At 43.0% G+C, this 22,108-nt stretch overlaps 1 protein-coding gene across 1 annotated transcript in view; it reads left to right on the forward strand.

The window, feature by feature from the left end:
* The first annotated feature begins 9,554 nt into the window (after positions 1–9,554).
* Positions 9,555–22,108, forward strand: part of AMER3 (APC membrane recruitment protein 3) — a 56,170-nt gene continuing 43,616 nt past the window's right edge. Inside the window, 5 exon segments of the mRNA XM_038415056.2 lie at positions 9,555–9,677; positions 17,543–18,169; positions 18,172–18,551; positions 18,553–18,609; positions 18,611–20,617. Coding sequence (XP_038270984.2) covers positions 17,563–18,169; positions 18,172–18,551; positions 18,553–18,609; positions 18,611–20,347 — 2,781 coding nt within the window. The 5' untranslated portion in view covers positions 9,555–9,677; positions 17,543–17,562 and the 3' untranslated portion in view covers positions 20,348–20,617.

Raw genomic sequence — 22,108 nt, forward strand, 5'->3', positions numbered from 1 at the left:
CCTTCCTGGGGAAGGTTTGATAAAAATCCTCACCAATGTGCATAGGTGACCACAGACCCAAACCCTTGGATCTTAAGAACAATGAAAAAAGCATTCAGTTTCTTACAAGAAGAATTTTAATAGAAGAAAAAGTAAAAAGAATCACCTCTGTAAAATCAGGATGGTAAATACCTTACAGGGTAATTAGAATCAAAACACAGAGAATCCCTCTAGGCAAAACCTTAAGTTACAAAAGACACAAAGACAGGAATATCTATTCCATTCAGCACAGCTTATTTTCTCAGCCATTTAAAGAAATCATAATCTAACGCATATCTAGCTAGGTTATTTACTAAGTTCTAAGACTCCATTCCTGTTCTGTCCCTGGCAAAAGCATCACACAGACAGACCCAGACTCTTTGTTTCTCCCCCACTCCAGCTTTGAAAGTATCTTGTCTCCTCATTGGTCATTCTGGTCAGGTGCCAGGGAGGTTATCCTAGCTTCTTAACCTTTTACAAGTGAAAGGGCTTTTCCTCTGGCCAGGAGGGATTTTAAAGGTGTTACCCTTCCCTTTATATTTATGACATGCCCCCCAAATCACAGATAGGATGAAACGCTGGCTGGAATTTCTTCCTGGAACTCTAGGAAAAAACAGAGTTAATAAGACACATGCACCTCTAAATATACTACCAAGTATATAAAGACTAACAATATTTTCCACATCTCAAAGACGATTTTAACCAGTTGATTCTGGGAAACTTTCATGGGAGAGTGCATCCGCCACTTTGTTAGAAGCTCCTGAGATGTGTTGGATGTCGAAATCAAAATCTTGTAGAGCTAAACTCCACTGAATAAGTTTTTTGTTATTTCCCTTGGCAGTATGAAGCCACTGTAGCGCAGTATGGTCGGTTTGCAGGTGGAAACACTGTCCCCAAACATATGGGCGTAGCTTTTCCAGAGCGTAGACAATGGCGTAATATTCTTTTTCACTGACTGACCAGTTGCTTTCCCTCTCAGACAGTTTTTTGCTGAGAAACACTACAGGGTGAAATTCTTGATCTGGTCCTTCCTGCATTAAAACTGCTCCCACACCACGCTCGGACGCATCGGTGGTTACTAGGAACGGTTTGTCAAAGTCTGGGGCCCTTAGTACAGGGTCAGACATGAGTGTCGCTTTAAGCTGGTTAAAGGCCTTCTGACACTCTTCAGTCCACTGAACGGCATTTGGCTGTTTCTTTCTGGTTAGGTCTGTCAGTGGGGCAGCGATTTGGCTGTATTGCGGTACAACTGGCCTGTAATAACTGGCCAAGCCTAAGAAGGATTGAACCTGTTTCTTTGACCTTGGGACAGGCCACTTTTGGATAGCATCCACTTTGGCCTATAGGGGGTTGATAGTTCCTTGACCCACCTGGTGTCCAAGGTAAGTCACTCTGTTTAGGCCTATTTGACACTTCTTAGCCTTAACAGTTAGTCCTGCCTCCCTTATGTGCTTGAAGACTTTTTGTAGATGTTCCAGGTGTTCTGCCCAGGAATCTGAAAATATGGCCACATCGTCAAGGTAGGCGACTGCATATTCCCCTAATCCCACTAGAAGACCATCTACAAGTCTTTGGAAGGTGGCGGGTGCATTCCGCAGCCCGAACGGAGTACATTAAATTCATACAGCCCAACATATGTGGTGAAAGCTGACCTTTCCTTGGCAGATTCATCTAGCAGTACCTGCCAATACCCCTTGGTTAAGTCCAAGGTAGAGATGAACTGGGCCCATCCCAGTTTTGCTAATAGTTCATCTGTGCATGGCATTGGATAGTTATCTGGGCGAGTTACAGCATTTAGCTTACGGTAGTCCATGCAAAAATGTATCTCCCCATCTGGTTTGGGACCTAGAACCACTGGAGATGCCCATGCACTGCCAGAGGGGCGGATTACACCCATCTGTAACATATCCTATATCTCCTGTTCTATAGCAGTTTGAGCTTGAGGAGACACCCGGTAAGGTTGGACTTTAATTGGGTGAACAATACCTGTGTCAATGGAGTGGTATGCCCGTTCAGTCAGTCCTGGGATGGCTGAGAACGTCGGTGCGTAGCTAGTGCACAGTTCCTGGATCTGCTGTCGCTGCATATGCCCAAAGGTCATGGAGAGGTTCACCTCTTCCATGCCACCAGCACTGTTCCCTTCGTAGTAGACACCTTCAGGCCACTGAGCATCATCTCCTCCCTGGGCTGTAAACTGACAAACCTTTAATTCTCTGGAATAAAAGGGCCTTAGAGAATTACTATGGTACACCTTAGGCTTTCAGTTGGAGGTGGGGAATGCTATGAGATAATTAACAGCTCCCAAGCGCTCCTGGACCGTGAATGGCCCTTCCCACGATGCTTCCATTTTATGGGCCTGGAGTGCCTTTAAGATCATGACCTGGTCCCCTACTTTGAAGGAACACTCTCTGGCATGTTTATCATACCAGCCTTTTTGTTCTTTTTGAGCATCCTGTAGGTTTTCTTTAGCAAGGGCTAGAGAAGTTCGGAGGGTGTTTTGTAGGTTGGTTATAAAGTCCAGAATGTTGTTCTCAAGTTCCTGGAGAACGTGTAAATCCCTCCCATTGCTGCTTCACCAACTGTAACAGCCCCTTAACCTCGCGGCCATATACAATTCATCAATTTCATATGGTGAAAACCCTAAACTGGGATGTGGTACAGCTCTGTAGGCAAAGAGCAATTGCTGCAACACTAGGTCCCAATCATTGGAGTGCTCATTTATGTATTTACGTATCATGGCCCCCAAAGTTCCATTAAACTTCTCCACCATGCCAGTTGTTTGATGGTGGTAAGGAGTGGCAACCAAGTGATTTACCTCAGGAGCTTCCCAAAGGCTTTCCATAGTTCCTGCCAGGAAATTAGTTCCTGCATCTGTGAGGATGACAGAGGGCCAACCTATCTTGGCAAAAATGTCTGATAGTGCCTGGCACCCACTTTTAACCCTGGTGTTGCTTAGAGCTACTGCTTCCGGCCATCGGGTGGCAAAATCCATGAAAGTCAGTATGTACTGCTTTCCTCTGGGTGTCTTTTTCAGAAAAGAACCCAGAATATCCACAGCTACTCACTGAAATGGAACTTCAATGATGGGGAGTGACTGGAGAGGGGCGTTGACCTGGTCTTGGGGTTTTCCCACTTTTTGGCATACCTCACAAGACTGGACATAGGTAGAAACATCCTTGCCCATTCCCTCCCAGTGGAACGACCTCCCCAACCGGTCTTTGGTCCTGTTCATCCCAGTATGGCCACTAGGATGATCGTAGGCTAAGCTCAAGTGCTTGACCTGATACTTAGTTGGAACTATCAGCTGTCTCTGAGGATGCCAGTCTTCCTGGTGTCCACCACAAAGAGTTTCCTTGTATAAAAGTCCTCTTTCTACAACAAACCTGGATCGATTAGAAGAGCTGAGAGGCAGTCTGTGCCACCCTCCAAGCTTTCTGGAGGCTTTCATCTGCTTCCTGTTCAGTCTGGAACTGTTCTCTTGATGCTGGAGACATCAGTTCCTAATTGGATTGTGGACCTATGCTTGGTCCCTCTGGAAGCGATGTAGGGGATGGGGCTGTTTCCATTGACTGTGAACCGCTCTCCGCTGGTTCACTATGTTGGGGTTCAGGCTCCAGCTGAGCCTCTTGTGTACGGTTATCGGCTGCTGCCAGTTCAGGTTTGGTGGGGCCCTCTGGTGTTGGGGTTGCAAGTACTGGATTCAGTGTGGGCAATGGGTCTGGTGCTGATTGTTCCGCCGGTTCTGGTTCTGGGACTGGCTCTGTCTGGGTCTCTGGGACTGGATCCACTACTGCTGTTGCAGACATTGGCCTGGGGTCCGGGTCCATCACCTCTGACTGGGTCCTGGTAGAAGTTTCCAGAACAGAGCTAGGCGTGATGGCTTGTTTAGCCTGGCTGCGGGTGACCATTCCCACCCTCTTGGCTCACTTCACGTGATTGGCCAAGTCTTCCCCCAACAGCATGGGGATGGGATAATCATCATAGACTGCAAAAATCCATGTTCCTGACCAGCCCTTGTACTGGACAGGCAACTTGGCTGTAGGCAAATTGAAAGAGTTTGACTTGAAGGGTTGAATCATCACTTGGATCTCTGGGTTAATTAAATTGGGGTCCACTAAGGAATCATGGATAGCCGACACTTGTGCTCTGGTGTCCCTCCATGCAGTGACCTTCTTCCCGCCCACACTCAGTTTCCCTCTGCTCCAAGGGTATCTGGGAGGTATCTGGGCTTGAGGACCTATGTGGTGATGCCGGTGCAATGAACTGTAATCTGTTGGGGTTCTTGGCCTTTACGTGCCCTGGCTCGTTACATTTAAAACATTGTCCAGCTGACGGGTCACTGGGGTGAGGTGGGTTGCTGGAGAACGGGTGTGGCAGGATGATAAGGCATCTGGAGGGTTCCTTGGGGGGGGTAGGTGGGGCCTTGGGCTGCCCCTGGTAGTAGGGTGTGGTCTGAGGTTGTCCCTTGTGGTATCCGCTCCAACTGTGACCAATTTTTTTCTTCTCTGCCAACTCCACCCTTTTGGCTCCAATCTCCCTCACCTTGATTACAGTTTTGGGCTTCCCATCTAGGATGTATCTTTCTATTTCCTCAGGAACACCCTCTAAGAACTGTTCCATTTGCATTAGGAAGGGCAAATCTGCTGGAGATTTAACACTTGCTCCTGATATCCAGGCATCCCAATATTTCACAATGTGGTAGGCGTGTCGGGTAAATGACACGTCTGGTTTCCACCTTAGGGCTCTGAACCGCTGACGGGAATGCTTGGAGGTTAGCCCCATTCTGACTCTCACCTTGGTTTTAAACAGTTCATATTGGTTCATTTGTTCCTTAGGCATTTCAGCTGCCACCTCAGCTAAGGGTCCACTGAGCTGCGGCCTCAGCTCTACCATGTATTGGTCTGTAGAGATGCTGTACCCAAGGCAGGCCCTTTCGAAGTTTTCTAAGAAGTCCTCTGTATCATCGCCTGCCTTGTAGGTGGGGAACTTTCTGGGATGGGAAGTGGTACCTGGAGAAGGAATGCTAGGGTTCGTTGGTATATTCTGCTGAGCCTTTGCCTTCTCCATCTCCAGTGCATGCTTCCTTTCTTTTTCCTTCTCCTCCAATTCTTTGGCCTTTGCCTCCATTTCTTTGTCCCTTGCCTCCATTTCCCTCCTGTGGGCAGCCTCCATTTCTTTTTCCCTGGCCGCATGTGCATCCATCTCCATCCGCATGAGTTCTATCTGTCTTTCATATTCCCTTTGTTTTTCCTCAGCCTCAAATCTGGCTAATTCCAGCTTTTGTTGAACCGTGGAGTCTGTCATCCTAACCTCTCTGTTTTTAACTAACTTTACACCCGAGAGTTAGAAAGAAAACCAAAAAAACCAAAAAAACTTGGCTTGTAAAATTTTGCTGTGCTGTCGAGATACCTGTGTTCTCTGATAATGATTGTCAGCCCACAGAGAAATCCTAAAAAAACCCCCAAAACCTAACACCTTTGTCTCCAGGCAAATAGGCAGAAAACCCCTCTAGTTGCTCCTAGGAGAAGAAAAAAACAAAAAGCAAAAAACTTCAGGTCTGTGAAGACTTGTGAATTTCCCTGCAGGGGGTTAACTTACTCTGCCTTTAGGTAGAGAAAATTCCAGCTCACAAAAGACAATTCCCTTTTGTCTCTGCTCTGGCCCCAAATCAGAGAAAAAAAACTCCAACTGCTTCCAGTTGGAAACCTGCTTTCCAGGGAAAAAAAAATTCCCTTTTAAAATCTGTGTTTCTGGTTCAAAAAATCTCAAATTGATCTCAGAATGATTTCAAGTTAATCCCACCATGTCAAGGTTCCTTCCCCACTCTGAACTCTAGGGTACAGATGTGGGGACCTGCATGAAAACCTCCTAAGCTTACTTTTACCAGCTTAGGTTAAAACTTCCCCAAGGTACAAACTATTTTACCTTTTGCCCTTGAACTTCCACTGCCACCACCAAACGTCTAACCGAGTTTATTATTGGGAAAGAGTAATTTGGAAACGTCTTTCCCCCCAAAATCCTCACCAAAACCTTGCACCCCCCTTCCTGGGGAAGGTTTGATAAAAAATCCTCACCAATTTGCATAGGTGACCACAGACCCAAACCCTTGGATCTTAAGAACAATGAAAAAAGCATTCAGTTTCTTTCAAGAAGAATTTTAATAGAAAAAAAAAGTAAAAAGAATCACCTCTGTAAAATCAGGATGGGAAATACCTTACAGGGTAATTAGATTCAATACATAGAGAATCCCTCTAGGCAAAACCTTAAGTTACAAAAAGACACAAAGACAGGAATATCTATTCCATTCAGCACAATTTATTTTCTCAGCCATTTAAAGAAATCATAATCTAACACATATCTAGCTAGGTTATTTACTAAGTTCTAAGACTCCATTCCTGTTCTGTCCCCAGCAAAAGCATCACCCAGACAGACACAGACCCTTTGTTTCTCCCCCACTCCAGCTTTGAAAGTATCTTGTCTCCTCATTGGTCATTCTGGTCAGGTGCCAGCGAGGTTATCCTAGCTTCTTAACCCTTTACAGGTGAAAGGGCTTTTCCTTTGGGCAGGAGGGATTTTAAAGGCGTTTACGTTTCCCTTTATATTTGCGACAGAGGCGCTGGGAGGGATGGGGAGGAGTTGATCGGCAGGGCCGCCGGTGGATGGGAGGCACTGGGTGGGAGGGAGGAGCTGGTTGCCGGTCGGTGCTAAGCACCCACTAATTTTTTTCCTATGGGTGCTCCAGCCCTGGGGCACCCACAGAATCAGTACTTATGTCACTGAGAGATATATGAATGGGTAATATTTAAGGAGCAATGTTACCATATTGAAAGTATGCCATTTTGTTGAAGCTGTGTTAGTCCCAAGACATTAGAGAGACAAGGTGGGTGAGGTAAAATCTTATTTGACCATCTTCTTTTGTTGAGACAGAGACTTTAACACTACACAGAGCTCTTCTTCAGGTCTGGGAAAGGTACTGAGAGCGTCACATCTAAATACAGGATCAAACAGATTTGCTAAACTATCTGTTCGATCCTGTATTTAGCTGTGACACTCTCAGTATCTTTCCCAGACCTGAAGAAGAGCTCTGTGTGGCTTGAAAGTTTGTCTCTTTCACCAACAGAAGTTGGTCCAATAAAATATATTACTTCACCCACCTTGTCTATCAGTAAAAGCGTTGTTACCCAGCATGTTGGGGGGAATGGGGGTGCTGGTAAGTGAAAAATTCTGGTTACCTAAGAGGGAGGGAGTTTGGGTGTGGGAGGGGGCTCAGGGCTGGGGTGCAGGACGAGGCAACATGCAGGGCTGTCTAGATGTGCCTCTGCCTAGGATACAGCAGGGACATGTTGGTGCTTGCGGGGAGCCGCCCGAGGTGAGTGCCACCTGGATCCAGCACCCTGAAACACCTCCCACTGGTAAAGTGCCTGATAACACAGCTTTTATTGTATATTGAAAGTATTTTTTTTTGGACTTGGTGTAAAAGCTAATCACCGGGGGATAATGCATCCTGGTGATGGCCCATTCAAATAGGGGTGGGTTGTCACCCTTCCATTTAGCAGGCAATGTAAAGCAAGGCTCAGTTGTCCATCCCAAGACTTGCAATGAAAAACCATCAGACACAATTGTAAATGATCGAAAGCACCTGGGGAAAAAAAGGAACATTACAAAAGACAGGAGAGCACCCTGTCTCTGAATAAAGACAAATGACTGTTTCCGTCTGACACAGGGTGGGGACAGGCATTCTGTATCCGGTCACTGGAGAAACAACTTGCAGAGTGGGAGTGTTTCTCATGGAAGTTTGGATCCTGTGAAGCCATCTAACTGTGCAACAGACTGAATTTTGGAAGGAAAACCTACTGTATTAGTTAGGAAAGGTAACTATTAAGTGTAGCCCCCTTCTACATTGTGCTTTATGATTTTGTTTTGCATTGTAACCGTTCATTTCTGCTGCTCTCTCTTGGCTTTAGTTGAATCCCTGTTCTTTCTTAAATAAACCTTCTCTTGTTTTATTACAAATGCTGTGGGGTTTAAGGTAAAATAGGGACACACTGCTCCTTTGGGGGCAAAGGATGTGGGATTCCTGTGAATAGTCAGTGTCAGGGGCTGGATATCACAGGGGAATGATTCAGAGGGACTTGGGGATTGGGGCAAACCTCTTGTTAGCCTGTAAGGTGAAGACAGGGCTGGCACAGTCCAGAGGAGGGCACTTGAATGACTGTTAGGCTTGTGGTGTTAGGAAACTAACACCCAGCCATCATGGGCAAGGCTCTCTCTCCCTAGAGGGAGAGGTAACAAGGCTCACCAAGAACTGTCACATCCATATATAAAGTACAGTCCAAAGCTACAGCTCACACTAGTGTTACTGGAGGGTTTTAGACCATCCCGTATAAGCACTGTTCTTGTTTTTAGGAGAATCCTTGTATGAGAATCCCTGTCAGGCCCCAAACCGGGGAGCTGCTACAACCAATGGGAGAGGAGAAGGGAAAGGCAGAGATTAAGGCCAGGATAAGAGGTACTGGGGATCAAGGTGGCAAAATTAACTTCCCTTTAAAAATATGGGATTCCGCCCAATTTTCAACCCCTCCATTGCTAAAGTATTTTTTTGCGGAGGAGCGGGGGGAAGAGAAGAGAGGAAGAGGATCTAGCTCAATACTGACATGGAATTTAAGCCCCGATATTTTGATATTAAACTCATTTCCATAACAGACTATGATATGATACATAGGTGCTGGAACTAGAGGTGCAGGGGGTGCTGCAGAACCCCGCCTCCCAACTTGAAGTGGATTCCATTATATAGAGGTTTACAGTTTGCTGCTGAGAGCCATTGACCCCCTCCACTATACACTTTATTCCAGCACCCTTGATATAACTCCCAGTTTTGCCTTCACTGCAGAAGCAAGCAAAAACTGGACTGACTTACTAAGGAAAGTGGGTTAAAACAAAACATGTTCAGTGACTAAAAAACCCCCCCACTTAAGACAAATACTAGCCAATTACATTTTTGGGTATAAATATTCCACCTGTTCCCAGTTTGCTCCAGTGTGAGATTCCTTCTTTAATATCAGAAATAGTATATGTGAAGGCACTGTCTCTCTCCATAATAGTCCCCTTTAAATCACTTCTTCAAAGGGTGATACACTTCAATAACCTTAATACATGTTGAACAGTGATGCATTGCAATAACCTAGAAGTATCTGTTAAGACTGGTCTTTTTGTATTCCAGTCAGCTATGAAAATTGATGGGAGAAATACAAATTACAATAAATGTGCTCCTAAATTATTCCAAACCTGGTACGTGTGTAGTATAATGAGAATGCTGGCTGTGAGCTCATTAGTTTACCTTCAATTTTTGCCCCTGAGCAAAGGAAGCATTTACTTGCTATCAAACAGATAGCTGAAACAAACATCTTTCCTAAATCAAACTGCACAGGGAAACCTAGAATCTATGGAGAGTACAACAAGCTACAAGCTGTAAGGATTGGGGGGTGGGGGATGAGGGAAGGAGGAGGAGGAAAAGATAGGAGGTGGAGAATGCCAGTGGAGAGCAGTAGTAGTACAGCCCCTCAGAGTCTGAAAAGCATCACAGGAGCCTCTGGATAAAGATACTCATCCTCAGCAACAAGACTATAGTAGAGAGGATTACTGCTGAATGGTGAAACACGGTGAGTAAGATTTTTGTCATCTGCCTTATTAGCCCTTCGTGCAATGAAATTCCTTTTGCTCCAACACCTACAATGAGACTCCAAGGGACAGACTATTATTTTGGGATGATTGCTTGTTTTGACACTAGCATGGAACACTGATTTTCCTTTATTTCTTTTCTTATATATTTTTTATGTGCACATTCAATCTATTTTAAAGCAATAAATAACTGAAAATGACAAGGGCTGGCAAGGTTAACACTTGGCTGTCTGATACAATAGGCTGCTGGACACAGCAAGTAATAAATGCACACAGTTTCCCTTTCAGGTACACAACAGAGATTTCTGTGCAGTTGTTTTCTCCCTGGAAATAGGTTAATGGTTAAATAGATCACTATGCTGGAGTTTATTCTACTCTCCCACAAGGTGTACGGAAAATGTTTCAAGCCAGTACCTTTCTCTCTGCTTCAGGTGCAGAAGAAAAACTGAGCCGTGCAGTATAATGCAAAGGTTTTGCCATGAAGGGTGTCTCCTTTTGTAATGAATTCACCCCTCCCACATTCTTCAGTGTAGTTCTCTCCCTGTTTTCCCTTGGCATAGAGCTGCAAGTGCTAGTAATTACTTAAACTGTTCAGATCAGTAATCAAAGGAATGAAGCTGGGGGCTAGGAGCTAGCCATTGTGCTGAACGTGTAGAGATTCTACAGCTTACATGCCCTGTACAATGAACAGGGGAAAAGAATGCTTGTTTTTCTTCACCCTTTTTGATCTTTTATATGTACTCAGCACATTTAAACACACAAAACTGAAGAGCTCTGCATACCAAGAGGTTTAATTTTACTACTCATATCTCAGCTTTACTGAGCAATTGGCAGAGATTAATTTAAGGTTCAGACTTTCCTGTAGCACATTGCGAATAAGATTAAACATTTAACTACAGATCCATATAGTATTCTGATGTGATGTGTAAGATTTTATTGTGTGTGCATAATAGTGTTTTTTTAGGTCTTTTAGTGAGAAAAAGCAGAACCTGACCTAAATGTATATTAGGTAATGCAAATTATTAGGTATTTTGGGTTACCCAAGAGAGGCAGGTGATAAAGAGGAATGATAGCATGTAACCACTAATAATGACAACACTATTCCAAGCAGGTGGTATGATCCCAGTATAAGACTGCATGTCAGAGGTTTATTTAAAAACAGACCTCCCTCTGTAACATGAATCATTAGTGCCACTTATCTCCATTTAAAAAAAAGGAGAAATAGAATAGGATACTGGCAGAGTAATCAGTTTAAGAAGTGAGAAGATGAGCAATGCTTTAAAATCTTCTTCGGTTTCCCCTATGAGGGAACCTTATGTCTGTCTGCCTTTAAGAAACAGAATTGCGTATTACAGTAACTGCAGACAGAATATCATCATGGTTCAGCAGGGAACTTCTTTGTTTTATAATTAAAAACATTCAAATAGTGAAAAAGAACTGCATATTCCTATTAATAGTAGGAAAATTCTCTGTTGGCTTTATTTTGTGACTTTAGTAAAGGGAGTTAAGTGTTTGTGAAAGTAACTAAATTCTATTCTCCCAAACAGAGCCTCTTCAGTAAGATTATATACTCTGCTTTATGCTCTGTTAATTGATCTAGAACAAGTGCTAAGCATTTTTAATACCCATTGATTTTAATAGGAATCATTGGCTGTAAGCCCCTTACACTTGTTTGTTAATCTTTTTTTAGGGTTTTGGATTGACACCCATCACCATAGTAGCTCGGCATATCCCTAAGTTAATTAGCCAGCATGGCAAGGTCTCTAGTAGGCTTCCTGGAGCCTTCAGTTCCATGTCATTTCCTATTCTTCAAATTCTTCATTAAAAATTTGAGAATAAGTTTCACTTCAGAGTGTTTTCTGTTTAAAAAACTCCAAAAATAATTTTAAGTAAGTACACGTTCCATTATACTCTTGTCCATTCATACCAGAGTTTTCATTTTGGAGCAAGCAATACATTTTCAAAAAGCAACCAAGTCCCATTTTCAAAAGTGACTTTGACACTCAAGCGTGTAAGTCCACTGTGCTGAAGTCACTTTTGAAAATGGGACTTGGACACCTCAAACATTTTACCTAAAAACATGCATGCTATATTTTTAATATCAGTTTTAAAAATATCAGCAATTAAAAAGAATATTGTGCATAAAAGAGTTTGTCAATGGATTAAATTAGTAAGATCAAACCCTAGGAAAGGGACAAGTTTAGACACTATATAGTATGTGGTTAGGAAAGGCACCTCCTTCTCGTGGAAGAGTCTCGTTAAAAAGCCCCATTGGCAGGAAAAGGAAAAAATGGTATGGTCTCATTACTAGATGGAGATGGTAGAATTAATAATGATGCAAAAAAGACATAAGTATTCAATATGTATTGCTATTCTGTATTTGGAAAGAAGCAGAATGACTTGTATGACATAAGGATGAAGAAGTACTTTACAGTCTGTCAGTCAGTCCAAGGAGATTGTTGGACAACATGTATGAAGGATAAATGTTTTTAAATGACCAGGGCCAGATAACTTGTACCCAAGAGTCCTAAAAGAGTTGGCTAAGGAGATATCTGGCCCACTGATGGCAACTTTTAATAAATCTTGGAATACCAGGGAGATTCTAGAAGACTAGAAGAGTGCTAGTATTATGCCAAATGACCTAAATGACAAGCAGAATGACCCAGGTAACAAGTGGGTGCTTAGCTTGTCATCAATCCCAGGCAAAATAATGTATGTGGGATTCAATTAATAAAGAATTAAGGACAGAAATACAAGTAATGCCAGTCAATGTGGTTATATGGAAAATAGCTTTTGTCAAAGAAGCCGAATTTCATTCTTTGAGATTACAAGTTTGGTGGATAAAGATAACTGTAGATGTAGTTTACTTAGACTTTTATAAGGTGTTTGACTTGATACTGTATGACATGCTGATTTCAAAAGTAGAACTACAGAGAATCAATTAAATGCATTAAGAACTAGCTGACAGATCTCAAAACAGAGTTGTCAATGGAGAATCTTTGAATGGTAGTGTTTCTAGTTGTGTTCTAGGTTTTATATTTGTTTCCGGATCATTGCTGAAATTTAACATGTTCAGCAATGATCCGGAAACAAATATAAAATCACTGCTGATAAAATTTGCAGATGATACAGATTGGCAAAATAGTAAATAATAATAAAGGGTAGGGCAGTCATGCAGAGAAATATAGATGACTTGGGAGACTGGACCATTCAAACAATATGCCTTTTAATACAGCCAAATGCATCCGATGAAGTGAGCTGTAGCTCACGAAAGCTTATGCTCTAATAAATTTGTTAGTCTCTAAGGTGCCACAAGTACTCCTTTTCTTTTTGCGAATACAGACTAACACGGCTGCTACTCTGAAACATGCAAAGTTATGAATCTTGAAAAAAGGATTTTATCTTCGTTTGTGGCATTAGTTAGATGGATATCAGATTATTGTGTACAGTTCTGATGTCCATATTTTAAAATTGGAGAGGGTATAGAAAAGAGTCACAAAATGATTTGAGGACTTTACAATGAGAGACTTTAAGACCTCAATCCCTTTATCTTACCAAAAGAAGACGGAGTGGTGATTTCATTGCAGTGTATTCTTTGCTTCACAAAGAGCTAGTATCAGGTGCTAAAGGATTTTAATGTATCAGAGAAAAGCATAACAAAAACCAATGGATGGAAGCTGAAACCAGAAATATTCAAATGGGAAAGTAGGCACAAATGTTAATGGCGAGGGTGATTTATCAGAGGAATAAGCTACCAAAGAAAGTGGTGGATTTTCCTCCTCTTATGTCTTCAGATCAGGCCTGGATTCCTTTCTGGAAGTTATGCTTTAGTACAACAAGTTGAAGGGCTCAATCCAGCAGTAAATGGGTGAAATTTAATGGCCAGTGATATACAGGAGATCAGATAAGATGATGTAATTGTCCATCTGGCTTCAAACTCTACAAATCTATGAAAACTTTTCAGCATTTCCTGTCCTGGTTACCAAACCAGCCATTCCTTAGACCCCTTTTGTCCCTCTCAAGTGCGCCCCTTTGGGACAGGTTTTGCTACCATCCTTCTCTTTGGGTGCCCACATGGTTCTAACACTCTTAACCTGAGAGGCCCAACTGGGTTTGATACCCATAAGCCTTTTAATCAGCTGTTTTCACAGACCTATGGAGGTAAAGTGACTCAAAAACAGCTTGTCCAAAACATTCCTCATTGTGTTAGGCAGTGAACATCCCAATAATCTTTTCCTAAAAACTCTAAAATATTTGTAAATAACTTTTCTGTAGCATCAGTGATGTGTAGGAATATGCAATGGTGTAGTGAGGTAGAAAAGTGTTTATTAGCATTCATTACAGATGATCTGAAGAACTCACATTTCCATCTATGAGTAACATGGCTACATCAAAATCAGGCTGATAAAACCTTTATTAAATCACCACACCATCATGTATTCCATATTCTACACACTGTGCATATATACAGTCACACATCACCCTAAAGTTTTCCACTATTTCCTGCCTTCCCCGTGTTATAATTGTGCTGATTATAGGCCATACCAGAGCCTCCACTAAAAATTGCTTTATGCCACTGGATGGCCATGGATCTGGCTCCCTGAAGATTCCCTTCCCCGTTGTGGGTTCCAGGACTGGCTGCTCCAAGAAGCAGTCATTTAAGGTGTCAAGAAACTTTATCTCTGCATGCCGTCCTGAGGTGACAAGTACCTAGTCAATATGGGTATAGTTGAAATTCCCCATTATTATTGTGTTTTTTTTATTTTAATAGCCTCTCTAATCTCCCTGAGCATTTCACAGTCACTATCACCATCCTGGTCAGGTGGTCGGTATATCCCTACTGCTATATTCTTATTATTCAAGCATGGAATTACTATCCCTAGAGATTCTATGGTATAGTTTGATTCATTTAAGATTTTTACTTCATTTGACTCTATTCTTTCTTTCATATATATAGTGCCACTTCATGACCTGTTCTGTCCTTCCGATATATTTTGTACCTATTACTGTGTCCCATTGATTATCCTTGTTCCATCAAGTTTCTGTGATGCCTGTTACATCAGTATTCTCATTCAATATGAGGCACTCAAGTTCACCCATCTTATTATTTAGACTTAAACTTGTCACTTTTTAGCTGTCTGCCATTACGAGATATAATTGAATGGGACTTTTTCATTTAACTGTTTCTCATCAGATCCTACCTTTATTTTATCACCTTCCATCCTCTTCTCCTTACTAGGACACAGAGAATCTCCATTAATAGATCCTCCGCTAAGGGATGTCTCTGTCCAAGCCATATTCTCCTCCGCACCTACCTGTCCATTGTGGGAGGATGGTCAGATTCAGCTGACAGAACATCCTCTTAAAAGGCCCTGGGCAGTTGCTACAATTTAGAGGAGCCCTAAAACTTCTCCAAGTGGTGTCTTCAGATTGTGCCAAGCTCATGACTTGGGGAGGGTGCATAAAAAGCTGGTTTAAAAACCACCCTTCCTGATTTGTACTGGGTGCAGAAGAGCTGGATCTGAGGCTGGTCCCATGTTTATGCACTTCCTTTGAAACACTGGCAGTTATTATTCTGCTAGTGTAGCTGTGCATGGTTTATCATCGAGTGTTGGATGTAACATTGTGCTGCTAACGTGTCTTTTAATGTGCAGTAATTCATTCTCAATTATTGCTGACTTTCAGGACCCAGATTATTTTAGTTTTAGTGTATGTGTAAATGATGCAGATCTAGAGAATTTAATTCTAAACTGAGGTTTAATTCAGTGCCGATCTGAAGGGATTTTATTTATTTATTTTTTTTTAAAAAAAGAACAGGCCTTTGAAAAAAATCTGGGCCACAATTTGTCCAATAAGAATTTTGTTTGCATGAGAGCTTGCATGATGAGTTTGATTCTGTTCTGAATTATGCAGCTATAATCCCATTGCTTTACTCCTGATTTACACTGGCGTAGGGAGGAGGAGAAACAAGTGCTGTCTATTTATGAAATAATTCTAGGGAGTGGACTATGGCATAATACTTTTATGAATATGTTATTTAAGTGTTTATGTACTGCATGAAAACATTAACTGTACTGAACAATGTAGCATACAGGTGTAGACCGCAAGTTTGCAATGAACTATGCAATGCATGTGCATTTAAAAGTAATCAATGTACAATGTGCATATGTTTTGCCAATGCATCTGTGTACTATAGTTGGTCATTGTACAGTTAAAAATGTTTGTCAAGCCAATCCAACTGTCCAGTGATATTTAGTGGTGCCTTTTATAAAAGCTACTTTTGACTTTTATATAATAGTACTACAGAAAACTATAGATTGCACTCTGTGATAGGGTGTACAAATCCACCAGGAAAGGTACGGGTTAGAGAGCTGCTCTGTGCCCAGGTGGCCTCACCGCCTGCACTTGCTATGCCTGCACAGGCTGGAGAAGGAGCTTTAAAGGGGGAGCAGAAGCAGCTCAATGTCAGGCAAATGAGCTGACCTACACGCTGGGCTCCTGAGAAGGAGCAACACAGGAGCTCTTGCTGCCTGAGGCCTGGCTATAGTGACCTCTCCAAGCCTACAAAAAAAAAAGGACCTGACACACACTGGAGGTTAGAGACTTTATTCTTGTGTTTCTCTTTTTTGCTTTACCCTGGGAGAAGAGAGGAGACTGGTGGGAAGTGATCCTGGGAAACAGCTGCATAGCACCCCAGGATGCAGGATATAGGTGCCTACCATTGGGCCCTGGATCTTAGCCTGGTGGAGGGTGGGGGCCCAGGCTCCACTACCAACCTTTAAGGAGGGACAACTACAGAAGTTTATCCTTCGGCAGGGAACCTAGTGCGGGGAGAAGACCCTGATGATAAAAGGATCTGGGCTGTGAGATCTCAACCCAAGATGGAGTGGAGTCCTGAGGCCTCCTGCTTAATCACAAAGACTCCTCCTCCCACTATTGGACTCTTTAAACATACCCCAAAAGGCATAGACTTGCAAATGTGACCTGGCCGGAGGGCAGGGTCACTGGAAGAACAGACCGCTGCAGCGCAGAGCTGTGATAACAAAAGGGGGACTCCTGATAGGAAAACAACCTGCCATATCCCCACCCAACCAGTAGGTGGTGCTAGGGGTAAGCATGTCCTTTTCACACACTTCAGCAGAAGCAACAGTAAATCAGTTTCAGCATGCATTTCAAGCAAATGACCAGTTCAAGATGAACAGACAGGGATTGCTTTGCAGAGATTTTCCATGTAAAATGAAAATTTCTTGTGTTATATTTTACACCCTTGGCACTTTCCCCACTTGGGATCTCTCTCATATCTTGACCTAATCAAATGCATAAATTAATGAACCATCACCTCCCCAAAGCAGGCGCTTGGCATAAAAGTTCCTGGAATATCCACCGATCCTCTTTGTTCTCCAGTGCCACTTCCAATTATAGAATATCATCTGTTCCCTTTGAGCTGCTCTAGCATGGCCTTGATCCTGTATCTGAAAGCTCAGCAGCTTGACAGTTTCAAAGGCAATCAGGCCAACTAGCCACCACCTAGAATGACCTGTTCTCCCTGCTGATTCCTTCAGACCTTTGCAAACCTTACAAGCAACCCCCCCTGTGTTTCACTTGAACTCATTTCAAGCAACACCATGAGTTTATTGAGTTATATGAAATCTCTTGCAAGAAATACAATCAGTTCTAATATTACTGATTTCCCCCCTCCATTTCTCTAGATGTTCTTCAAAATATACAAGTTCTAATGGGGTTCTAGTTGTTTGGGAAACATATCCCAAATCCATATGAGTCCTTGTTAGTTGAAAGCACACTGCTAGCCAGATTTTAAGATTTCATTCTGCTGTTTCCTCTACAGAAACAATGTGATGAAGCAGCATGGAGCTAAGGAGAGGAAAGACCTTCATAAAATCGAGTTTGCAGCCAACTTCTGAGAAAGCGCCATTGGTGGATGTGATTCCTATAGACAAGAATGATCTAGGAAAAGACAAAAGGGTAGCAGTCGAGGGGAGCAAAAGTGAAGCGGTCCTACCGGCAAGATTGGCCACACACAAAAATGACCGATTTTCTAATACAACAACAAAGAGCGGGGCTAGTGAAAACATCTTACCACCATCTGGGTTTTCCTACAAACTGGTAAGAAAAAGTAAAACCCATGACTGTGTGACAGGAGTAGATAAAACAGAACGATGCAGCCACAGCGATAAAGCTTACAAGGAGGGCTCTTCAGCTCCAGAAAGAAGTAAAGGGCGACTTGTCAACAGCAGCAGCTTTTCCGGGGTGGGGAGCACCCTGAATTCTAGTGGTAAGAAAGAGTCCATGGCCAGCCCAAGCCAGTCCACTTGCAGCAGTCAGCAGATGATAGATTACAGAAACTTTGTGCCACAGATGCCTTTTGTACCAGCTGTAGCAAAGAGCATTCCCAGGAAGAGGATTTCCCTTAAGAGATCTACAAAAGGGCTCCGGGATATATTTCACATGAAAAAAACAAACCAGAGAGCCTAACGCTGCTAGCTGAGAAGGGCAAGAGGCTGCCTTCTCCAGCGTGGAAGAGTGAGCTGTCAGGCAGGCTTGGGAAGTATCTTTTCAAACCCAGAGAAACCTTTGCAGCTGACTGTTTGGCACAAGACCTCTCCGACAGCGAAATGCAGTCTGATTCCTCCTATGACTACTGCAATGCTCTGTGTGAAGATGTCGCTTCTCTGAAGAGCTTTGACTCTCTCACTGGATGTGGGGAAATCTTTGCAGATGAGAGCTCTGCTCATTTGGAGCTGGAGAGCAGCAAAGAAGTGCTGGTGAGGCGATCCAAGCACAAAGAGAGCCCTGTCCTGGGGTCTTTTCAAGGGGGGGTGGAACAACTGGCATCCCCCTGCCCAAAATGAAGCAGCTGACTTTGTGAAATTTTGGGACAACATCAACAAGTCGGGTGCAATTACATCAGAGCGTATTATTTGATAGGAGGTTGTTGAAGATACCCAGTCCTGATTTGGAAAAGACTAAACATGAAGCTGCTGCTTCAGTGACTGACCTGCTGGTGTCACCTGATAAAGATCCTGACAGTTCCAAAGAAAGCTCCATAGATACAGGGACACCAAAAAGTGACCACCAAGAATCCACCTCCACCAGTGATGAAGGATACTATGATTCATTCTCTCCCGGGCAGGATGATGAAATGAAGGAGGCTCAGACTCCTGGGGTTCCAGGTAGATTTCCAAGAGACAGTTACAGTGGTGATGCCCTTTATGAGCTATTCTATGATCCTAATGAAGCCAAAATAAACCCAGTCCTAGACGATGAGCTGTGTATGTCAGAAAGCATTTCAGAACAGGCCTTTGAAATCCCTTTGTCCATTTACAGCTTTCATGTGGGAGCAGAGGAGAATATGGCTTCACAGCCAGCTGTTGACATCATTAGCCAAGGGTTTCTTCACAGCACATGGAAAGGTAAGGAATGCTTGTTAAAGCTCTGTGACACTGAACTTTCACTGACCATGGGGATAATAAACTGGCTGCGAAAAAACCCAGGGTTGGTTTCCCCCACAGACCTGATTAGGAGTCCCGAATCACAGCTGGAAAAAAGTGGCGATCCATTGGTCTCCTGTAGTTCCAGTCCATGCCAGAGTGAGCACATAGCAGCTGAGGAGGAAAAACAAACCAAGGGAGAAACTGATATTTCTAATCCAAATTCTTCTTTGGCTGATAACAATGACGTGTCCCAGACGTGTTTAGGGGGCGTGGCTGAAAAAGACCAAAAGGAAGTTTCTTGGCCTCATACAGCTAATGGGCATTCTCAGGTAAGGGAAGAAAACTGCCCTGAGGACTTGTGTACTGAATCTGGGCTTCAGGAAGCCAACAGCACATCAGGTAATGTGCCAAGATCACAAGATATTGGAGACACTGTAGGGACCGATTTGTCTGAAAAAGAGAAGATGCCAGTTTCAGGAGAATGCAAGGAACCTGGAGATAAAGCCCCATTAACGGGTGACCTGAGCATGGAGCCTGCTTGCCAGAGCTCTCAAAATCCTTCGCTAAATGATAGCCAGGAAGTGGAATCCTGTTATTCTTATATGACTGCAGCAACTTCCCCGGTAGATTCCCTAGAGACAGCAGCTGGCAATAAAACAATACATCATTTTTTGTCTATTTCCTGCGACAAGCCAGTGCAGCCTCTTACTCTGAGACACTTTCAAAACTACATCAGCCCCATACAAAGGGAAAGTGATACTACTATAATGCAGCTTCTAGAACGTTGTGTCACTCAAGTTGCATCCTTAAGGATCAGCTATGAAAACAAACATCTGGAAGACAAATGCATCGGGAATGAAATGAACAACATAATTTGTAAGATATCTCAATACAAAAACAAAATATTATTGCAAAATGAATGCAACTGTATCACCCAGAGTTTAGAAGACCCTGGTCTCCCTCACACAAACCAAGATAATTATGAGACAAGCCTCAAAGCCAGTAATCCATATCAGTTGAAACAAAATAAGGAACTAATTTGCTCTAAAGATCAGAAACACAAAAAAAATATCCTAGATCATATGAGTCAGGTCACCGAGAATAAGATACATTTTGAATATGCCCAGCTAAATAATCAAGCCTTCTCTTACATAAAAACTTTAGACTTGAACCCAGTCCAACTGACTCTAACAGCATGACACCCCTTAGTAGGCCAATATTTTACCTCTCTTCAACTCCGTTTGCTCGACTGTACCCAGTGATTTTTCACAAGCCTGCACAAACAGTTCACTGGACAAACCATTGCAAAGTAATGAATCTAAGCAGTGCAGCACAACCTCATGCAGTTACACAGAAGGATACTACCAAGGACTATCTGAAGGGGCCACTCTTCCTAATAACCCAGAGGTGACTACCTCAGACAGAGCAGTGACTGGCAAGAACCATCAATGACACACCAGTGTAACAAGGTAAGTTCTTGCAGAGAAGATTGAAATAAAATGAGAAAAAATGAAGTGTTAGCCATTCCCTTTAAACAATACTAAGGCCCATTACACCTGGTTCTACTGAGTACTTTGTGCTCCTCGCAATTTGACCAGGTTCTTAACATCTGCTTTAGAGAGATTGTGCAATTTTAATTCTTTCCTTATTTTGACTGACTCCCAAAGCTGAGGGCCATATATTGTCTTAGGTAAGAGTCAAGTTCATGGACATGAATGAGAGCTCCATGCAAAGGTGAAGGAGAAACTGGGTCTGATTCTTCATTCAGTTAAACCACATTCACTCTCATGTAACTCCATCAAATCAATAATGCCTAATTGTAGAGCATTATTCTACACATGTACATTGGGTGTTAAACAGTGTAATATATGGTACTCGTGAGTAGTTCACAGGGACTGTTGCACACATTTACCTAGCAATTTTCCAGAAGGTACAGAAAATTCAGGGACATTCCTGATCACAACTGCAGAAACTGACATATTTGATACTGGATGTCAAAACATGGCTGCCATATAGTAAGTATACAGAGAACTACATCCATTGCATAATGCTAGATTTTACAAAAGTTCCCTCCAATACTGATAATACAGCTTTATTTGCAGATTCCCCTCCGCTACAGAGCATCACTACAAGAAGTTAAGGTAGTCTGGATATTTTGCTTGCACATGGAACATTAACTGCATTTCCTGAGTTCAAACATTTTTAACTCTAATGTCCTTGAAAAGTAACATGCCCTCAAACCACAGATTTATCATATTGAGAACAGCAGGGCTTAGGGGCCAGATCAGAAAGGGGCCCCATTGTGGTATGTGCTGTACCAACAGGAGAAAACGATCCCTGTCTTGAAGAGCTTACAGTCTCCTGCAACCTGAACTCCTCAGCAATGACTATTTGAGAGTGTATTCCTTAGTTTTTAAATAATCATAAAATGGGACTGGGGAGGGAAGAAAGTTTTGGAGAGGGATTGCTTCTTCAGGTCTGTAAAGGGGACCTCACTAAATGTGCACCTCTTAAGATCCTTAGGAGGGAACCTGTCTTCTAGGGACCCAAGGAGGTGTGCATCGGAGCAGGCTCTGCCTGGCACTGACCTTCTGAAGAGCTTCGTGATGCTTGTTGGGACTGCACAATCTATGCCTTGTAGTACCCCTTTACAAGGTTTTATGCTTGGGGGGTCTCCTGAGAGCCTTCAGAGCTTGTGCAGTGTGTGTGCAAGAGGGCTGCAGAGAGAAGAAAGGGTCAGGGGAAGGAGCAAAGGAGAAGCTCAGTGCTGCAGGAGAAGGAACTGAAGAACCCTAGCACATCTTTGGCTTCTGCAGCAGGCAAAGGTTCTGTAGCTCACAGGAGCATGAGTCCCCTCTGCTTAACCCCAAGTCGTTTGTCAAGTAGAGAAGGCAAGGAAGGGAGAGTGCTCTTCCATGTACGAGTCCTAGGCTTGTTGAATTCCTGCCCCCCGAAGCCTT

Source organism: Dermochelys coriacea, chromosome 9, assembly GCF_009764565.3.
Source record: "Dermochelys coriacea isolate rDerCor1 chromosome 9, rDerCor1.pri.v4, whole genome shotgun sequence".
NCBI classification, from domain to species: Eukaryota; Metazoa; Chordata; order Testudines; family Dermochelyidae; genus Dermochelys; species Dermochelys coriacea.